General features: G+C 39.1%; 3 protein-coding genes across 5 annotated transcripts; 1 reads left to right on the top strand and 2 right to left on the bottom strand.

Moving 5' to 3' along the window:
* Positions 1 to 184: 184 nt before the first annotated feature.
* On the bottom strand, positions 185 to 5052 carry LOC140793492 (uncharacterized). Of its 2 annotated transcripts, none has more exons than XM_073144993.1 (3): positions 4965 to 5052; positions 1307 to 3282; positions 185 to 935 (listed from the first exon to the last, which is right to left on the bottom strand). In XM_073144993.1, exons 2-3 carry the CDS (start codon positions 3269 to 3271, stop codon positions 609 to 611), a joined length of 2292 nt encoding a protein of 763 aa, XP_073001094.1. In that variant the 5' UTR covers positions 3272 to 3282; positions 4965 to 5052; the 3' UTR covers positions 185 to 608. The 2 variants fall into 2 exon arrangements, with proteins under 2 accessions (XP_073001094.1, XP_073001093.1); XM_073144992.1 differs by lacking the exon at positions 4965 to 5052 and adding an exon at positions 4689 to 4848.
* A 2142-nt stretch (positions 5053 to 7194) lies between these two features.
* LOC140793494 (voltage-dependent chloride channel 1, chloroplastic-like) lies at positions 7195 to 11166 on the bottom strand. The gene is made up of 4 exons (XM_073144997.1): positions 10325 to 11166; positions 9486 to 9653; positions 8911 to 9117; positions 7195 to 7814 (listed from the first exon to the last, which is right to left on the bottom strand). The coding sequence occupies exons 1-4, from the start codon at positions 10976 to 10978 to the stop codon at positions 7623 to 7625; spliced, it is 1221 nt and encodes a 406-aa protein (XP_073001098.1). The 5' UTR covers positions 10979 to 11166; the 3' UTR covers positions 7195 to 7622.
* A 1455-nt stretch (positions 11167 to 12621) lies between these two features.
* LOC140793493 (uncharacterized) lies at positions 12622 to 19573 on the top strand. 2 transcript variants are annotated; one of them, XM_073144996.1, is made up of 11 exons: positions 12622 to 13011; positions 13624 to 13710; positions 13983 to 14135; positions 14842 to 14930; positions 16697 to 16785; positions 17192 to 17295; positions 17431 to 17530; positions 17613 to 17688; positions 17781 to 17895; positions 18009 to 18540; positions 18849 to 19573. In XM_073144996.1, the coding sequence occupies exons 1-11, from the start codon at positions 12744 to 12746 to the stop codon at positions 19378 to 19380; spliced, it is 2145 nt and encodes a 714-aa protein (XP_073001097.1). In that variant the 5' UTR covers positions 12622 to 12743; the 3' UTR covers positions 19381 to 19573. The 2 variants fall into 2 exon arrangements, with proteins under 2 accessions (XP_073001097.1, XP_073001095.1); XM_073144994.1 differs by having other exon boundaries at positions 12636 to 13011; positions 13980 to 14135.
* Positions 19574 to 19740: the final 167 nt, after the last annotated feature.

Below are 19740 nucleotides of genomic sequence, written 5' to 3'. Positions count from 1 at the left end.
CAAAAATCTATTTTTATTTGTAATGTTCCCTCATGTAGTAAATAATGTTCATTGTACCTTTTAGAATAGCTTCCTTTTCTTTATATATATATATATCAAATTATCGCTAATATGACATTATTATATTTTATAGCTAGTAAAAGTTAAAACAAAGAGGCATTGAAGGGGACCATGTAGTTGGATCTTGGAGGTGAAGGATCAACTCAATTTATTTATTTGAGGTAATGGCTTCTGTTTACAGATGCTACATATGATGATTTTTTCTTTCAGAGAACTCCTTTTGAACATCATCCATGTAATTTTCAAAGCCTTCTCTCTAAAAGCTACAAAACCTCAGGCCCCTGCTTCTTATCATAGCAAGATGCTTTTCTCTCTAATAATAAATACTATGCACATGACTGTGAACACAAGATTGTGATGAATAAAAGTTACAAAGAAACTGAATGCTTGTACTCCCAAGTCCATCTCATTCCAATGATGGTCGGCCGCAGGTTCTCCTTTCTCCTTTTGTTTTCCTGATCTAATAGCATATCTGGGTAACGTGAGTTCACAGCAACCATGCAAATATGCGATACCAAATGCCACCACAGAAGTGATTAGCTCATTGCTTACACTCTTCCAATTGGCGAAAAGGGTGGATCTAGGAAGAAAGATGGGGGGACTTGCTCTACTTTCTTCTTCATTTTCCTCTTTTCTTCAACCGCAACTGCTTCGATCAAGTGTCTCACTTCTTCCTCAAGAAGCAACTTCAAGGAACTTGAGTTCAACTTGTGTGCATTCTTCTCCTGACTGATGACTGAAGCTTCAGAAAAGTGTAGCACAGCAATACAGATTGAGAATGCTTGTAGTGCCGATAATTGTGCATGAAAATCAACAGAGTATTGTCCGTTCCCATCAGCCATTATGGACAAAGCAGGTACCTTTTCTTTGCTTCCCTGATAAGAAGTAGCAATTTATGGCAGCTTATATCAGATTATCTGAGGAAATAGATTAAGAATTATTGCATTTAAGCAGACCAAAAAAAAAGAAACGTAAATTTATCAACTGGATGCTCTTCAAATTAAAAAACCCAACAAAATATGGATTCAGTTGAGTAACAGTAAGGCTGAGCACTGGAAATAAGGAGGCTGATAGCTCAAATAAGGATCGGTTGAAGTGACACACATGAGATAATAAACTATATATCTGTAGAGTTTGCAACGAAAGTATCAGAGCCCTTCAGCCACTTAGTTGTAGTCATATAACAGGATAACTCCATGATAATAATGCACTATAATACAAGATAAACAAGTCTAGAAGAGCCTACCTGAACACAAAGCACAAAAGGTTTCTTGCTTTCCATTGTTAAGCAATCTGCCCTAGTATCATCACCACAATTATCAAACACAACAATTGGACAGGCCATGTCCCAGCCACCACAATCACAGCCACCACCTAATCTCCATCTATCTAGTAAGGAAGAAGGGCCACATTCTTCAGCATTTGGCAGCCCATGTGTCCCACTTGGAGTGACCGCTTTCACAATAACAGGATATGGATTATTTGTAATTTTCTCCCTTCCCTGATCAACAGAGGTAACATTTGATAAATTTGAGCAAGAATTGGCTCCTTCTGCTTTCATATCTTTAAACCTCTCCATTTTATTAAAAGGGACTTGAATTGTAATAGCTGCTGTTTCCAGGTGTGGATGTAAATCTGCTTGTGACCATGGGTAAGAAGTTGAGGCATCTGTGTTGCAACTATTATTAAGAGCATGTCTAATATTATGTTGCCGTTCCGTTGAATTCTTTCTCCCCAAAGGACCCTCCATGACCAAGCTTTCAGCAATACCACATGAGGGAGGTTGGATAGAATCAGGCAAGCATTTAGTTTTCCGCTCAACAGCAAAGCTCCGTTTGGCTTGAGCAATGTCATATAAGATGAATTCTGTTACAGCTGAATTATTCAAAGATCCATTTTCTCCAACTTCTGAGCACAGATAACAAGAGACTTGCATCTGGCCAACATTTGGGGGTGAATACCCTTGCTTTTCTTTGGTAGCTCTTCCACTCTTATTAATCTTCTTGTTACAACTATGGAATGTGTAGACCCAGTTAAATGCATTCTCTGTTTTCCATGTCTTGGCAGAAAGAATGTCTTCTGGATCTTTCACTGAGAACTCAAAACTTGAAACACCATCATTGGACTCCGATTTAAGAACAGCATGTAGATGAGCAGGTGAAGAAGCAGTTGTCAGGACTTGATCTCCAACCAACAGACCATCAGACAACAAAGATTTGTTAAGGATTCTGTTCTTCCTGACAAGTACAGGATCAACAGCATTAGCCTCTTCTGTTCCAACAATTGATGAGTTCCTCATCGATTTGGACTTTGTGATGGGTTCCAACATCTTCTTAAGTGGACTTGACTGAACTTTTGGGCCGGCCCTGTTAAGGATGCCTTGTGATTGACCAGGAAAGTCATAGATTCCTGCCTTGGCTGAAAATGACTTTGGTAGAGTGCTTGCCATGTCTCCTTCATTACAAATATATCCATTGGTACCAAGGGCAGGCCGCTGACAATGATTGTATCTTGAACCTTTGGGCGGTCCTATTTCTAACAATTTGGGAGGTGCATTTTTGCAAAGATCTTTGGTTTCCTCAACATCAAGGCAGATCTCCAAGAGATCGTCGACTCTTTCAGGTTTGGATAAGCTAAAATCTGAACATGAACTGTCAGGTTTCAAGTGCTTGTCAGGAAGATCACGGAATGAAAGGTCTAGAAACTCCATAGAACTTCTAGTGATCGGGTGTGTTGTTTCAAGGGATGAACACTTTGGCTCAGCATTTGAAGAGACAACAGGCTTTTGCTTCTTCTGGGAATGTGAGATTGCATTACTAGACTGGGGCAAGGAATCAACAATCTCAAAGGACAAAAAAGTGTCTTCATTGTTAGTGTATTCTACTTTCCTCCTCCTCTCTTCGAACTTTCTTATTCTCCTAACCTCACTGGAACTCTGATAAACAGAACCCCGTTTAAGGACAACATTCTCTTCCAGGTACGCTTCAGGGGTTCTAGAATGCATGCTTTTACAACGGAAATTTGCGATTTGATCAAGACATAATTCTCTGAAATCACTATCTGAATTTTTGAAATGGAATTTGCTAGATGGTTGTCCTTTCCTCTGTCTTTTTTCTGCTTTATCATTGCTGTGACAAGAGGGTTTTACGATTCCACAAGTTGGCTCTGCTTGAGAATGCTTCTCAAATTCCAAATATAGATCTTGGCCCATAAGACAATAAGCTGTTGATGGATAACAGAATCAAGTCAGGTTCCATTAATCTCAAGATCATTAATGCTAAGTTAAAGTCACCATAATTTAAGCTCATATGAGGAAAGGAACCAGATGTCCAATTAAAATTATCAGATGGGATCAGCTAATACAACTAGAAAAATTCCATAATATGAACTGAAAATCTAACATGCATTCTCTAAAGTCTATTTGGTTATCTGGAGAAGCAAGCTGAAAACTGCTTATGTAGAGTAGATCACTAGAAACTATGTTAAGCATATATAATTGACTCATCTATCACTATAGGAAGCAATTGTCTGGAATCTCTGGATCAATGCTACCATATGATCTAAATACTACCTCAAAATATTTCCAAGGATGAAACACCAACAAAGGTTCAGTCTATGTTTATCAAAGAGGAGCATCTCTCACCTCATATGTTAACAGGATAGGATGCCACAACCTCTAATAACATACCACCCATACCAGACTCTTTCATCTCGCTCATAACTTCACTCTCTTTTTCCTCACAAACAGACAACAAGCCCAACTAAAGTTTGCGACATCTGTTTCCTCCTGCATGACATCTTGCATAACATGTAGGCACTCTATTGCTCTTGCCCTCTTCCTCAAATTGTCAACTCCTCGAGATCTAATTTTCTAATTTTAGCATTTCTAATATTATTTTTAACCCTGATTCTGGCTTGTAACCACACAATTAGGCAAAATTTGCGTGGACTTCTACAAGTTAGACCCTTCACGGGGGAAAAAAACAATGGGATAGTACCAAGATTAGAAAAAACGGCAAGAAATCAGCACAGATAACAAATGACTAAGAAATAAATACAAATGTTTGCACATCAAGGAGAACCAAGCTCTCGCTAAATAAGAAGAAAACAACAAAATAAAGCCTCAAACTAGCAAGAAATCAACACAGATAACACATAGATACAAATCTTTGCACAAGGAGATCCATATTGTGGCTAAATAAGAAGAAAACAACAAGATATAGCCTCAAACTAGCAAGAGATCTTCCATTGCCATATCCTCCACCTTAATAAAGATAGAGAATAAAATGCGGGCAAATCAATCAATGCGAAAAACTATATATATCTCAATCAAATACTACGCTACTCACCAGATCTCACCCATCAGACCGAAATAAACTCCCCCAAAATCATAAAAAGAAACTCGCCCAATAGCCAAAACCATTAATAAAAAAAAATCGAATCTTTTCTTCCCCAAAACCACCATTTCCGCTCTCCCATCAACTGGGGCCGTAACAAAATCCCAGCTTTCCTCAAACCCATTTCTCAAAACCCCCTTTCGAATGCCTTGATCCATCCCACGAATCCCAGATAGATCAAACGAAGAATACCAACCAAAAAAAATCTTTAGAGAGCGAAATTTGAAGTACCTGAAACCACCACCCAAGAGGCAGATCCGCCGCAATCGAGATCGGAGCGAGAGAGGGAGAGAAGGAGAGAGGGAGAGAGAGAGAGAGAGAGAGAGAGACGTAATACTACCACTGGAGAGTTAGAGAAGCCTTTTTGTCGCTGCTAAGTACAGTAGCGAGCGAGGAAAAGCCATGGAGGTAGCTATACACAAGCATTGGGAGTCGCCAACCTCTCCCGCTTTTCTTAAAGCGAAAAAAGAAGGGAAGAAAATAGATTAGTAGAATAGTTTAAATTACCTTAAATTTATTTATGATCTCGCTCCTCTCAATCTCGAGCTATCTCCTCCTCCAGCTGCTAATTAAAGCAGCTAATAGTTAATTATTGGCCAGGTAGTAATTAATTTATTGTTTTCCAAAGTGGGGTTTGTCCTCGCCCAGTAACGAAATTACGAGGTTGCCCTATCTTTGCTTCAAAGGAATCGCAAGGATTTGGGAAGTGTGGATCTTAATGACTGATTTGCCCCCCATTAATTGGCATCATTTGGACAACAGACTCATGGACTGGTTTTCGTCGGATTCGGGTAGAAAATTTTACAGGAAGGTGGTCAAATTAATCAAACATAATTACAAATTTTTTTACCCCATTTGGGGTACGCTAAATAGATAGCTATAGAGAGGTTTAGCTTTTAACTCTTTGTCACTATATTTATTGTCTTCGTTTCACTGCCTTGCTTAGGAGGGCCCTTAGGCCTTAGCGCACTCATAATTTTGTTTGGGGTCTAATCCGGTCAAACGAACAGTCCAAAGTCGCCGCAGCAGTCAAACCTGGAAGGGGACCCGAGGGCGTTTTCGTCACTCGGTCAGTATCAGGATGAGGGGGCCTCCTGTCTCGGGTCGGTCGCACTCCGATACCGATACCGATACCGCCGACGACGTCGCTGTCACGTGTCGCGCACGTGGGACCCATCCCTTTAGAAAGTGTAGCCTTGGAGTCGGAGTTGGGAGTTTTTTTTTTTTTTTGGGTGGGTGACGTTTTAATAGGTAGGGACTCTTTTTTCTAATCTCACACCCTATATTTTCGTTATTTCTAAATAGGTTCTTTATTATTATTATTTTCATTAAATCATTTTAAAAAAGTGTCTGCGTTTCCTCTGAAAATATAGTGACAAATTAGGAGGGATTTGTGGTCTGAACTGAGAAAGATAAGGATCAGACTAAAAAGGGTGCAATGACATGAAGTATTTTGGAATAAGGACATAATATAAGGTGTGAAATGAGAAAATCCTTTAAAATAATTTCCCTCCTGTCGCCTACGACTCCTCCCGCCACCCGACAATCTCATTACACGTTACGTACACTCAAATCCATCTAACAGTAGAGCTCTTACATCACTTTACTCTCTCTCTCTCTCTCTCTCCAAATAACAAAAGTTTGCTAAATTGCCCACTCCTCTCTATCTAGATCTTCTCTTTCTTATATGGTCAAAAGAAACATATCGGAGGGGACCAATATGCCTTCTTTAAATTGGGACCCTTGCACTTTGATCTCTTTAGCCTAACTGATTAATAAAAGATCATGTTCTCTCTCCCTCTCTCTCTCTCTCTCAAAGTCTCAAAGGCATTGACACGCTAACTAACTTTGTAATGACTTCTGGGCTTCAAGATGCTATTCTCAGTGCTACTCTAACTTGCATTCATCTTATCTTCTCTGTTTCGGTGCTGACTAAAGTTATATAATTTTTTTTATAGCTTTGCTATGTTGTAATCAATGTGAGTTTTATCCCAACTACATGCAAAGGGGCAAGAAGGGTTTCATTTGAGCATGGATGTGGATAAAGAATTTAATCTTTCTGCATGGCAGGAGGGGCTTTAAGGACTCCAAAACCAATTTAAATACCTTGCTTTGGTGATAATGAGGAAATTAAAGGACTGGCTAAATTTTCAGCCACTGTAACTGCTAGGAAAGCTATCTATTTAAGTAGAAAAAAAGTTAATGGAAAGCATAGAATTAGATCTTTTAGTGAAATATTACAGGTGCATGATTTAGGCTCATTATAATATGTTTCTTAATTAGAAAAAAATAATAAAAAGCATAAAACCAGCTCTTTTATCAAAACTTTATATATACAAGGTTTAGGTTCATTATAGCCTGTTTCTTAAAAATGTTGGCCAACTTATCCATTCTATATATCGTATAAGATTATTCTAATTTCTCTAATTTATAATCTAAGGGTTCATGATAAAGAATAATAAAAAATATAGTACCTTATAGTGGCAAAGCTATATAAAGGCCTCTCCTACTCTGTCAATCCAGTTGGTTGGTGGTGGGGTCAGGGTAGTTCACAAGGTAGATAGGCCTCACCGTGCCGTCCGTGTTCCCCTAACTGACGAACTCGGGAGGTTAGACATCAAGCTTGGACAGTGAGGCAGAGTACCTTCAAGAAAAGCAAGTATTAGCAACTTAGGCAGCCTGATAGATTTGCTTTCTCTGAAGAGAAAAGTTGGGTATTTCATCCTCTAAATGCGAATATCAAACGGAGAGCATATACTATATACTAATTACATATCGATCAAAATCTTCTTCGTCGCATACTAGTTGATACATGACAAAGGAGCTGTTCATACAAATCTCCTTCACTTGCCAGCATTTAATATAAATTCTTTACATTCACGGCACGCCTGTGATGAATAGATGGCCTTGATCTCTAATATGATCTTTGTCTGCTTGGCAGATTTTGTTAGCTTGTCAATTTCATCTTCATAGAGCATCAGGTTGCACGTCTTTCTCGGACAGTTTCTGATTGATGGATACAAATCTACCAAAGTTGCTTGAGAAACTTTTCATGGTTGTCACAACTCACAATAGGGCCCAGAGATACGTTTTCATGTACCATTAAGTAAATATGTTGCTATGCTCTGAATGATTACTCGAGATTATCAAAGGTTGCTTGATCTTTCATCCCTGTTCACTTTTGGACCTAGGCCAGCCGTTAACGGAACGTCCATCAGCGTGGCCCTTCATCTTGGCTAGTAGTTGCATGTGGACCAAATTCTCTATTGCCATAACCTCTCGGATGCCATCAAGAAGCTGTCCACACAGTTCGTCGAGGGCAAGCATGGGGAATGGCTCCTCAATAAGAACACCGACCTGGATTTGTTGTAGTTAGCAGAATAATAATAGATAGATAGGAACAAGGAGTCATGACAGCATGACAGCATGACAGAATGCACATAAACAAGATTACTAACTTATGCACCAGAAGTTGTCTAGTTCTGTAAGTTGCAAGACAAATAGACAACATGCTGATTTAGAAAAGGACACGATGTTGATAAAGCTGGCAAAAATCCAAGCAAGAGCATGTAGGGGAACAAACTAGTTCTGGTGGCAAATAGTCTGGCAACTATTTTTTCAATAAACCCCACATCTGTTTCCCCCGTTATGCCTAGAATCAAACTATTCCCCTAAATTTTCATTTGCATCTCTTTGCCCATGGTCTAGACTAACATGAAAAACTAAACAGTCATTAGTAGCACCATCAAATTATCATAATACCCCTGTGATATTAATTACCCTATTGTTTGAGAAACAATAAATCTTCTACCCATCTTTTTAAGAGAATTGAGATATTTTATTCCATGATCATGCATTTGAAGGGAGGTAATTGGTGATAGAGATGATAACTAAGATTTAAGACTTGATCAACGGATAGAAGAGAGAAACTATATTTTAATAATTTTTGGTCCTTTTTGTTAAGTTTGGATAGCAAACAAAATAATTTTATATTACTGTAGATCATAAGGGGCACAGGGATTCAAATAAAAGTTTAGGGGAGTAGTTTGATTTTAACCTTTTATGCATCACCACAAGATCATTTGTAATTTGTCCTTATTGTTTTAATAGTGACATGATTCAGAAATCATACTAAACATTAAATAGCTAACTAGTCACTGCAGCTAACTCGATAAGCGTTCTAAAACTAACATTTATTCAATGACAATTCTAATTCTTCGCTCATTTTATATTCTAGATTAACAGTTATGAGAAGTCATGCAACACTAACCAAAACAATATCATAAAAATTTTGAATTATCCTAAATTATATGTTTCCTTCTTGCTAGTATGGTTGTTTTTTTCTTTAAATTTTGATGTTTTTCAACGGAAATGACCACAAAGTTTTCCAGGATAGGTCCAAATTAGAAGTTGCTAGTTAGACTTGTGAGAGTAAGAAAATAGAATTGCTTACTTCTTCAATGCAGAACAAAGAGGCTGCACTGATGAAGGTAGCAGGGACAACCATCCAATCGCAATCATCCCACAGTATCACAGGAAGTGTAAGATGCCATAGGACAAGAAACCTCGATGTTAGTCTAGTGTATGAAAGAGGAATCGGAATACCCATGAGCTGCTCACAAACACCAATTCCTTCATGGAAACAAGAGATCTTTGATTCCTGTGAAGCAAAAAGATACAGCTAATGAGTTAATTAATACTACCATTTGGGTCGGATAAAGCAACCATAGAAACCAGCCCCTGAGGGATGTTGATGTAAAAAGAATTTTGGTTTTCGCAAAGGTATAGTTTTACTTTTATACTGCAAAAATGTTCTTTTGCTTAACCACTGTGCATAATAGACAAATTCATATCGAAACAGCTGCAGTGACCAGATATAAGCAGGTAATTTGGAAACACTACATTAGTGTGTTCTGGTGATAACTAGTAAGACATAGTTCAACTTTTGTTCTGTGACAACAGATGATTTACCTTTATTTTCATTTCTAAGTTGGTCTAGCAAAGACATTCACAACTGAAAGAAATTACCAAGACATTCTGCTTCTGTTCTTCAAAGTGTAAAAGTTGAAGGCTTTGTGAAATGAACTGTATGATACAGCGAGGGCGGTGTTTTGATCTCAGGACTACAGCTAAATCATCCTCTTCAAGCAAACTCTGAAGATCAGCTCTTATGTCTGAGCCATCAATAACATGACACTGCAACATAAACCTTAGTTATTACCTTGACATAGCCTTTGAATCATAAGATCAAAAGAATCTATAATGAACAACAATTTCTAACATTGTCATGAATAGAACCTGTTGAATTTTTGTGGAATATTGCATCGTCATGCATGCTCACTAAATACAAGAATTTCAATTTTCTGAACTGTTGATTCAGGAAGATGATGGTTTATTACTCCTTAACCAGTCACACAGACTATATCAACATAACACCAAATCTACAAGTAAATATTCTTTTTTTTATTATTCAAACAGTATATGCATGTGCTAACTTATTCTTGGCACTCCAAAAACATATATGCACATGGTAATAGCTTCCAATGTTTGCAGCAGTAAATTTGTCAGGACCCACGATGATCTGCTAAGCATGCACAGCAGTAGTACTAGAGTTGAAAGGATCAGAGAATCATCAGTCTCTACTCTTAGATCAGCATTTAAGTAGTCTTAAATTTTTCCCTCCAAAAATTGGTGCACATGAATGGTTAGCAATATAATAATCCGGATTCCTATTTCCAGGAGACAAGACAAGCATTCTCAAATTTCCTTTCCAATCTTAAAGTTCCTCAACTTTAAAAGAGACAAGTAGGTTAGAGAGCACAAGTAATTATACTACAGAACTAAAAAGTTACACAAGGAACACACACCTTCAGTGCTACAGGAAATGCCATGATATAATTCAACAAAGCCTGCTTGACAACATGATCCACGGTGCCGCCATCCCTCCCCTTCGCTGCCATCACCAACCCCGCGAGCTCCCCAGTCCCCGCAACCACCCGCATCCACGCCTTCCTCCCCTCCTCGAACCTCGAATACGACGCCTCCGTCCTGAACACCAGCAACAGAGCCAGCGCTGGCGCCGTGAGCTGGTACGGCAGCGGTGACGCCCGCAGAAGAGGGAATCCCCCAGGAAGCCACTCGAGCGACACCGCCGTGTTATAAATTGCGAGCGCGGCGGCCACTGCGGTGAGCGCCGACACGGGTGGGACCAACGAGAGGATGACACGCGAGGTGAGGCTGGAGATGAGGTGGCGAAGGTGGCGGCGGGAGCTGCGGTGGTTGCGCCACTCGCCGGGGGTGTATAAGGGACGGCGGTCGCGGACCCGGCGTTCTTTGACAGCGTCGGCCCAATCATAGACAGAGCCGATTAGGGAGAAGAAGGATGGAGGATTGCTCGATTTGGCGCAATGAATTCGGAAAAAATGGGGTTTTTTTGGATGGAATCTAGGGTTTGGATAAAACTTGCAAGGAATTCTTGGGGAGAATTGGGAGGAGGTGGCGGGAGTAAGGGTTGTGGCCATTGGGGTCGGGATAAAGTGTTCAGGTTAGGGTTCGGAGAGGGGAGGAGGAAGGTGAAGAAGGAAGCGAGCGAATTGCTTCGCCATGGTTAAATGGGTTTTAGTGCTCTCGGGAGTTTTGGAAGCGCTGGCAGTGAAGCGAGTGGGAAATTCGTGGCGTAGGATGGTGCACAGAGCTTAAGGAGTGAGGTGGTTGGATCGGGAAAGAGGGGGGCCAGGGTCCAACGGTCAAGTTGGGGGCCGAATGGGGAAGCGGATCGTATGCAACCTCGAATTCACGAATTTTGTACGGCCATCAATTTCCTGATTTATATTTATTTTTGCAGTATCATCCATTTATTACATATTTTACACGTATAACTGGATATATGATTAGTTCTGCAAAGTAGATCATGATCTTGGTGGTTTCTCCCATTAGATCTGAAGACCCCAGTTGCTGGGAATCCACTGGGATTTGATAATTGCTTGTTTGCTGCGATGGCTTCATGATTCATGCAGTACTGTTGCGAGCTGGAAGGTTCCAATTTATTTTTACCCAAATAAATTATTTTTAAAATTTATTATTAAATATGATTTAATTTATTTATTATAGCCTTAATAAAAATACCGAACTAATCAATATTTTATTTCTAAGTAAAAAAAGCTAATCAACTTAGCATTTTTATTTAATTTTAAAACATTTAATTGAATAATATTTTATGTATATAAATTTCTTATTTCTTGGGGGTGAAAAAGTACCGCATTGTCTTTTCTGTGCGGTGATACATATCTCCATCGATTGTTCGTGGATTAGATATAATGGTTGAGTTAACAAAATGATTAATCAAAATTATTGATGATAAACATGGAAAGTGAATAATATAAACCAAGTTTTGTATCATCTAATCACGGTAAAGAAAATAGTTTTATTTACGATCTAGCTTTTGAATAGAAATTGTTATTTTATTATGACAAATAGAGTGGGTGACAAGAGATTAATAATCTTCAAAACAAGATTATATATCAATTTTAACATATCAAACACGTGCAAATTAGCCCATACTAAATCTAAATAATTAAAATTTTGGTAAAATTGCAGGTAACAACAATAAAGATTAACTTGAAAATTTGTTATCATAAATACACCAATTTCAAAGAGAAAAAAATAATTATACATACAATACATAACGATGAGCTTCATGAAATTATATAGGTAAATATCAACTTCATTGATGAATTTTGTTTAAGGATGGAATATCGCGGATCAAGAGTTATTCATCTGGAGGAATAAATCTAAACCCTAATGGATAGGATTAATCCTTCATAAAAAAAAAGGGTATATTTCATTCTCCCTATAATTTAGTTTAATTTCATAAAAAAGAGTATAATAATTATTATTTTATTATATTTTATCAAACTAGTATGCAGATTTTTATTAATAATAAAATTATAAAAAATTGGATACATTTTTTAATATATCTAAAATAATATTGATTAAATTTTAGATAATTTTTTAATATTTTTATTATATAAATTTTAATCGATATTATTTTAGATGTGTTGAAAAATTTATCTAATTATATAGAAATTTATTGCTAATAAGTATTTTTAAATTCAACCTATAATCTGATTAAATATAATAGAAAAATAAATATTCCACTTTATTCAAGATCATATGGGTTGGGTTGGGTAAGTTAGAAGTGAAGTGCAATATGCTAGTGTCGTTTCGTCGTCCTCCGAGAGAAACCCAAAGAAATCTTGGTCCGAGCTTTCGAATTGGGAGAAAAAGATGGCCTCAACGAGGAATCCTTCTTCTCCTACCTGTCTCCACCTACGATTCGGGCAGAGGTGCAGGGTTCCCACCTCCGTTTCCCGCAAGATTCGGTCCCGCCCTTCGAGTTGCCGAGCTCTTCCGGCCTTCGCCGTCAAATCGGAGGAGAGAGGCAGAAAAAAGGAGGAATTGTGGATTGGATCTAATGGATTGCCGGATTCTTTCGCCGGGTGGTATGAACCGGGCGATGGCGGCGGGGATTCTCTGAGGAATAACGGGTTTAGAGGTGAGTTCGAGGGCATCTTCGTGGTAATTGTTTCACTTTGTCGTTTTTTATTTATTTTATTTTTTTATTTTTGCCTAAATTAGATTGATGGTGTTGCGATAGGATCTTGATGGCGGGTTTAAAAATTAAATGGTGGAAAGAGAAGAGTTAACCTAGAATGCTAATTTGATGTAACGAGCGAACATGTCTTTTAGTAGTGATCAAGAAATAGTTTTCGATTTTAAAATAAATATTAACGAAATTTTTAGTAGGTGCTTAACCTTTTGGTTGTCTATTGTTATTATACCTTGTGTCACTGTTTGTTTAGTCTAGGGGCCAGGCTTTGTCATAACTAGAACGACGGTTCATAGTAGTTTAGTACTATATGATGTCTTATGTTTAGAGAAAGTTAGTTATCCTGTGAAATATTAAAAGCTTGTCGGTTTTGAACTTGTTTTTCTTTTTAAATTTATTGTCACAAACCTTCAATTAGGATCCTCGCATGTCCAATAATTTTAGATGACATCCACTTAAGAGAACTAAACACGGTTGTTTCCTGCCATGCAAAACAATCTTGAGCCGATTTCAGGTGTTTGGAGTACTAATGACACTTTCATAGTAGTTCAATTGCAGGAACTCTTGTAGCAGGAGTGGCGGGACTCCTTTTAGCTGGCGGAGTCGCATTTGCTGCATTATCTCTCAGCACCAGAAGTGCCTATGGTATGGAGTTTATTTACAACGATTTGCCATGACTTACATCTCAAATGATTTTCTTTGATATCATTAGTCAGAATTCATGAAAAGGTTTAGCTAGTTCTGTTTGACAAATTTTATGACATGTTGTTGCTTTTTTTAATTATAAAAAAAGTTTTTTTTGATATCATTATTCAGTATTTTTTCTTTCCAATCTGTTTCTGAGCCAGGAGTTATAGCAGCATTACACCTGTTTTGAGTCACTCCTAAGTATGCTTTGTGCCTCTTGATTTAAGCAGGACGTAAACAAGAACTCGAACCATTGAAAATTGAGCAAGAAGTCCTATTAAGTTCTTATGATAATCCTGAAGCTGATAGGGTTGAGAATCCTACTGAACTGCCTACAAATGGTACCAGCAAGACAAGTGACTGCTGTTCAGAGAATGAGACAGGTAAAAACAGGGAACTTGTCTCCTCTTAGAAGTATTGAAGATTCTAGTGGAGGCTCTAACCAATAAGTGATGATGACAATGCCATTCACAGAAATGACAAAATAACCAATTAAATTGGTGAGCCAACTTCCCCAGATGTTAATGATGTTACCTGATATCTCTAGTTCCACCTCACCTAAATTGTCTTAACATATTGTTTAGTTTTCATCTGATGGTCTTGATTCAAAACGTTCATACCATAATGTGTCCAGTACTTTTGCCCCAATTGTCATTTAAATATCATTTAAGTGATCATTATGTGGGAGATTTGGACACTCGAGAGACGGTTGAACTTGAGAGTTCCGAGCCAATTGACGGATCAGCCTCCAGTTGAAACATTGACAAACAACGTAATAATTAAACATTGGACAGAAATACATGATGCAGATTGCTATAATGGTCTTCCACTATATAGGAGAAAATTGAAAAGTTTACATCTAGAATAGCTAATAATTTGAGATTTTTGTCAGTATTGATGACCCTTACGGTTCAAATAATTCATCTCCAGTTGACGTGAATCAAGTGTAAGTGTACCAACTGTAGCACATCATTATATGAAAGTATAAGTGAAATCAAAGAGGACTTGATAAAAAGGCAGTTACTTGAGTCAATAGCACCTGATAGAAGTAATTCTCCATGCTTGTAACCCTGCTGCTTTGCTCTGCAGCTCTTCAGATACCTCCTGGAAAAGTTTTGGTTCCACCTGTAGTTGACCACGCTCAGGTTCAGGCATTGGCAGCATTGCAGGTCTTGAAGGTATGCTTGTGCACTTATGATGTGATGGCAGCTAGATGGTTTTATGTTTATTTAGTCATATTCTTCCTACTTCCTACTGGTTTCTTTATAGAAATCATGACCATCTTCGCCCCTTATTAACTTTTTAGATATTCTCATACATTGTAACTTCTAAGCAAAAGTTGTTGAAACACCAAAACCTCCAAATATACGTGTAAGCCGCGTGGGTAAATCCCCCTCACGAGATTATATTATTCTAGATTTGTATAACTCTACTCGCTTGGGGGTCTCTATGGTAAATCTCGTCAGCTAGCCGGCTCCTCCGGAATCCTAAAATCCTCCTCACGCGGTGTCAATCCTATTAATTCACGCAAGTAACGCCATACGTAAGATTAGCGAACTAATATAATTAATTATCTTGTTAGCGCATTTATGCTTGGCAAATACATGAGTCGGGGTCTCTTAGGGCGAGTCTTATGTTATCTCACAATTCACATGATACAAAATTGTCATTACGACGGATCAGGCTAATTAAATCAGGTGAAAAAGATAAACAGGGTTATAGGGTCTAAATGGCCCCAAATAGGCTAGGCTAGAGGCAATGGGTAGGCTCAAACCCAAAAAGCAAGAGAGCCTTGGTGGGCTGGGGGCCCAGCCACAGTCCACTAAGGTTGGAATAGTGGGTTGCAGACTGTAGCCCACCCAACATTGGGTTAGTGGGCTGCAGCCTGCAGCCCACCCAAAACTAGCTTAGTGGGCTGCAGACTGCAGTGGTCTGCAGCCCATTAAGGGAGAATGGGTGAGGGTTAAACCCCCACCCTTCCACCCCATCTCCTCCCGAGGGAAGGAGGTCGAGGCGGTGAGAGGGATCCACGGGGTTGCAGTGCTGCGGGCAGCGCAGCACAAGGCCGGCGGCGGCCACGAGACCGACGGGTAAGTGAAAGGGGAAAAGGGAAAGAAAAAGGGGAAGGAGGTGGACCTGACGACGACGACCGCGCTCTATGGCCGACGGCCATGGGGAGTCCATCCTCCCCCCATCACCAAGGGCCCAAAGCCCAGAGATGGCCTCTCTCCCTCCATCAGGGCTTCTCAGATCGGCGGCTAGACGTGAGGTCGTTGGCCGCCGTGGGCTCCGACGACGGCGAGGGAGGGGGGCTACACTATCAAAATTAATGGCAGGGGGGAGGCTTACCGGGGGCTTGGTCGGCAGGCTCGGCAGCTCTCGGTCCGGCTTCGGCGGCAACGGCACTTCGTCGACTCCGGCCTCGGCAATCCGCGAGAGAGGGAGAGAGGTGAGGTGGAGGAGAAGATGAGAGGTGGGGTGGGATGGCTGCGGTGAGGGGAAGAAGGAGATAGAGGAGGTGGGGAAGGTGGCGTGCACGACAAGGGAAAGGGAAGAAGAAGGAGAAGAGAGGATGCGGGCAGGGTGGCAGGGCTCACGCACGTGCTCGGCGCGTGCGTCAATCAGAGGGATTTTTTTTTATTATTATTTTGGGGTGTTACAGTTGTGGCTTGTAGTTAGCATGTTCTAAGTTTATATTGAAACAACACTGTTTAGATATAGTTGTTGAGTGTTGTGCGGTAGATTTAGAGTTATGGAAAAAGTTGCAATAGTCTTGAACGATTTTTTTGTACTGCAGTTTGTTGGAAGCTTTTTTGAACTTTAATTGATTTATGGAGTTGCTTCAATCTTACCTTTGTACTTGAAAAAGATTTAACTAATTGATGTACTATGGAGTAAGTTAAATTGAAGTTGATGTCATCATCTCATTAATTTTGTGTTCTAGGTTATTGAACCAGATGCTCAACCTTGTGATTTATGTACTCGTCGCGAGTATGCTCGCTGGTTGGTGAAGGCAAGTAGTGCTCTGTCAAGGTACATTCTTCTCCTAATATATGCTTAAACGTAATAGTCGTAATAGTCCATATTGTGTTTTAAATTCTTGAGCTACCATAATTTCTCAAAGATGAGATTATTTACCTCTTCAACTGGACTTCTTCCAGTACCCTGGAAGCTTTCAAAAGGGATCTTTAGGTACATACAAATGTGCATAATAAATGAGCTTGCCAAAAGAAATTAGAGAAGTAATGGGCAATTTCAATTAACAGCTAATAACCAGACATACTGATATGAGTGACAACAAGAAGAATGTGACATATGAACCTTGGAAGATTTGATATAGGGGCACAAGTTCTATCGATGCATGTGAACTTACGGAAATTGTATGCATTCCAGTAAGGATTGGGTCTCCTGAAGTTTAACCTTGTGGTTTTCTGCATAGGAACACAATTTCTAAAGTGTACCCGGCAATATATATAGAGAATGTGACTGAACTTGCATTTGATGATATCACTCCTGAAGACCCTGACTTTCCGTGCATTCAAGGTTTCAAATTGTAAATTTTTCTTAATTATCTTCTTGGACACCTTAGGCCATAGAAGATATTGCCATGAAATTGTTTCATTACTTCTCCTACATTTAACTGTACTTTGATATTTCTTATCAAATTCCATGCCTTAGGGTTGGCAGAAGCTGGACTCATTTCAAGTAAGCTTTCAGGATCTAAGACTAATAGCTCTATTAGTGGACAACGTGATTCTATTCTTTTTTCTCCGGAAAGGTGATAATGACTACCACTGGTTATATGTGTATTTGTGTTTTATATTTATTTAATTTTTTTCTGCCTAATCATGCTCATGCAGGCCTTTATCACGTCAAGATCTTGTGAGTTGGAAGATTACTTTAGAAAAAACACAACTACCAGAAGTCGACAAAAAAGTAAGAAAAAGATTGTAGATGTTGGACTTTGTTCCACCTTTCCAGTTGAGACATTTGCACTAAGTGCCAATATTATGATGTTTTTTTATTAGTCTCTGTACCAGTGTTCTGGTTATATAGACATTGATCAAATAAATCCAGACACTTGGCCTGCTTTAGTATCTGACTTGTCTGCTGGAGAACAGAGTATTACAGCTCTTGCATTTGGTAATGTTTTCACACGTTTTGATATATGATACTGAGAGTTTTCATACATTTTTGATATTTTTGATACTGACTTGGTATTGAAAGACCTGATCACTATTGTCTTGTACTTATAGGTTATACTAGACTTTTTTTGCCAGACAAGCTGGTAACAAAAGCTCTGGCTGCAATTGCTCTTTCAACTGGTGATGCTGCTGAGGTTGTCAGTGAGGAACTCGCACGTATTGAGGCAGAAACATTGGCAGAAGCTGCTGTGAATGCACATAGTGGCTTGGTAGCTCAAATTGGGAAAGATATTAATGCAAGCTTTGAGAAGGAGCTGGCCAAGGAAAGGGAAAAAATGGAGGCATTAAAAAAGTTGGCTGAAGTACTGAGGATAGAATTGGAAGAATTAAGAAAAGAAAGAGCAGAAGAAAACAATGCTCTCGTTAGGGGCCAAGCTGCTGTCGAATCTGAAAAGGAAGCCCTTTTAAAGTTAAGGCATGAGGTAGAGAAACAGTCACAGAGCCTCATGAGCAATAAGATTGAGATCTCCTTTGAGAAGGAGAAGATTTTGAAACTTCAGAAAGAAGCTGTGAACGAGAACCAGATCATTGTTCAGTTACAATATGAGCTTGAGGTTGAGAGGAAAGCCTTGTCCATGGCCAGGTAAAGATCTATCTGCTATAAAATTTATCCTGTTCACACTGTCAGAGTAGGTATATCGCTGCTTACTATTTCTTTGCTTGTAGACTTGTAGTATCTCCACTTACTCGTCACCGGCACAATAAATAATTGATTCCCTCCTTCTTTACCTTTATTATTGTCTACCCTAAATAGTGGGAGAGGTCCTTTTTTGTATGTAATTTCATTCATATGTTTGTTCCAATGAATTCAACCTTCTCTAAGCTTTTAAAGAGGAAGAAATTCCTATTCAAGCAAACCTCTATGATCACCTGTCAACTATCTTTTCACAGGGCTTGGGCGGAAGAGGAAGCTAAAAGAGTCAGGGTGCAAGCCAGAGCTCTCAAGGAAGTCAGAGATCATTGGGAGCTGCAAGGAATTAATGTCGTCGTGGATGGAGGCCTCCAACATGATGCTTCCACTGGTGTCACTTGGCTTACTGCCGGAAAAGAGTCTCCATTTGATGAGGCAATCAACATACCAGAGTCCTTGCTAGAGAATCTTAAGTCACTGGTTGCTCAGATAAAAGTTAGATCTTTTGCTGTTATCGAGAATGCTCAGATAAAAGTTAGATCTTCAGCTGTTATCGAGAAAATAATCCAAGATATACACTCTCTAATTTCAGTTTTAAAGAAATGGGCAGCTGAGATGACAGAGCACTCTTTGAAGATCTGGGTTTATACAATTTCAAAGACCAGAAGATCAATCGATGAGTTGCAGTCTAGTGTGTGTGCATTCGGCCCGACAGTTGGGGACAGGGCGAAGAGGGTTGCTGAAGATTGCAGGCAAGGAATGTTGAAGATCTCACGCAGATTCAAGGAATGACACTATATGTATATTCTTCTATACTATTGATGCGACTGCCAAGGATTTTGATCTTGTATTATTCAGAAACTTATTCTCGAGGTTTACCAAGAGTTGAAGCTAAACAATACTCGGATTGCAAATAAGTTATCTAGTACTGTATAATGAATGGAAGATCACATTTATAGTGACTAGTTAGTTGCTTAAGTCTCAACTTTTTCTTCTTTTTGGGTTGAGTCATAAAGGGATAGTGATGCTTCAGATGTTTGCTGGTATAGCTTATGCTTTTTAGTTCCTATTTTGTTTTTCGAGGTAATATAATTACCTAATTTGCCAAAAAAAAAAAAAAAAAACTCCCACCTCTCAATTGCGAAGATGTAT

Source organism: Typha latifolia, chromosome 8 (genome assembly GCF_019914945.1).
Source record: "Typha latifolia isolate L0001 chromosome 8, TyphaL0001v2, whole genome shotgun sequence".
Classification (NCBI taxonomy): domain Eukaryota; kingdom Viridiplantae; phylum Streptophyta; class Magnoliopsida; order Poales; family Typhaceae; genus Typha; species Typha latifolia.
Note: the sequence above shows the minus strand (reverse complement) of the source record. Positions and strands in the feature narration are given on the sequence as shown.

Coding starts and splice junctions, on each gene's coding strand:
- LOC140793492 (XM_073144993.1), bottom strand. CDS start 3,271: ATGGGCCAAGATCTATATTTGGAATTTGAGAAGCATTCTCAAGCAGAG. Junction 936..1,306: donor CTTTTGTGCTTTGTGTTCAG/GTAGGCTCTTCT, acceptor ACTTCTTATCAG/GGAAGCAAAGAAAAGGTACC.
- LOC140793494 (XM_073144997.1), bottom strand. CDS start 10,978: ATGGCCACAACCCTTACTCCCGCCACCTCCTCCCAATTCTCCCCAAGA. Junction 9,118..9,485: donor AACAGAAGCAGAATGTCTTG/GTAATTTCTTTC, acceptor TTTGCTTCACAG/GAATCAAAGATCTCTTGTTT. Junction 7,815..8,910: donor CTTTGTTCTGCATTGAAGAA/GTAAGCAATTCT, acceptor CAACAAATCCAG/GTCGGTGTTCTTATTGAGGA.
- LOC140793493 (XM_073144994.1), top strand. CDS start 12,744: ATGGCCTCAACGAGGAATCCTTCTTCTCCTACCTGTCTCCACCTACGA. Junction 13,711..13,979: donor CAGCACCAGAAGTGCCTATG/GTATGGAGTTTA, acceptor TCTTGATTTAAG/CAGGACGTAAACAAGAACTC. Junction 16,786..17,191: donor GCAAGTAGTGCTCTGTCAAG/GTACATTCTTCT, acceptor TTTTCTGCATAG/GAACACAATTTCTAAAGTGT.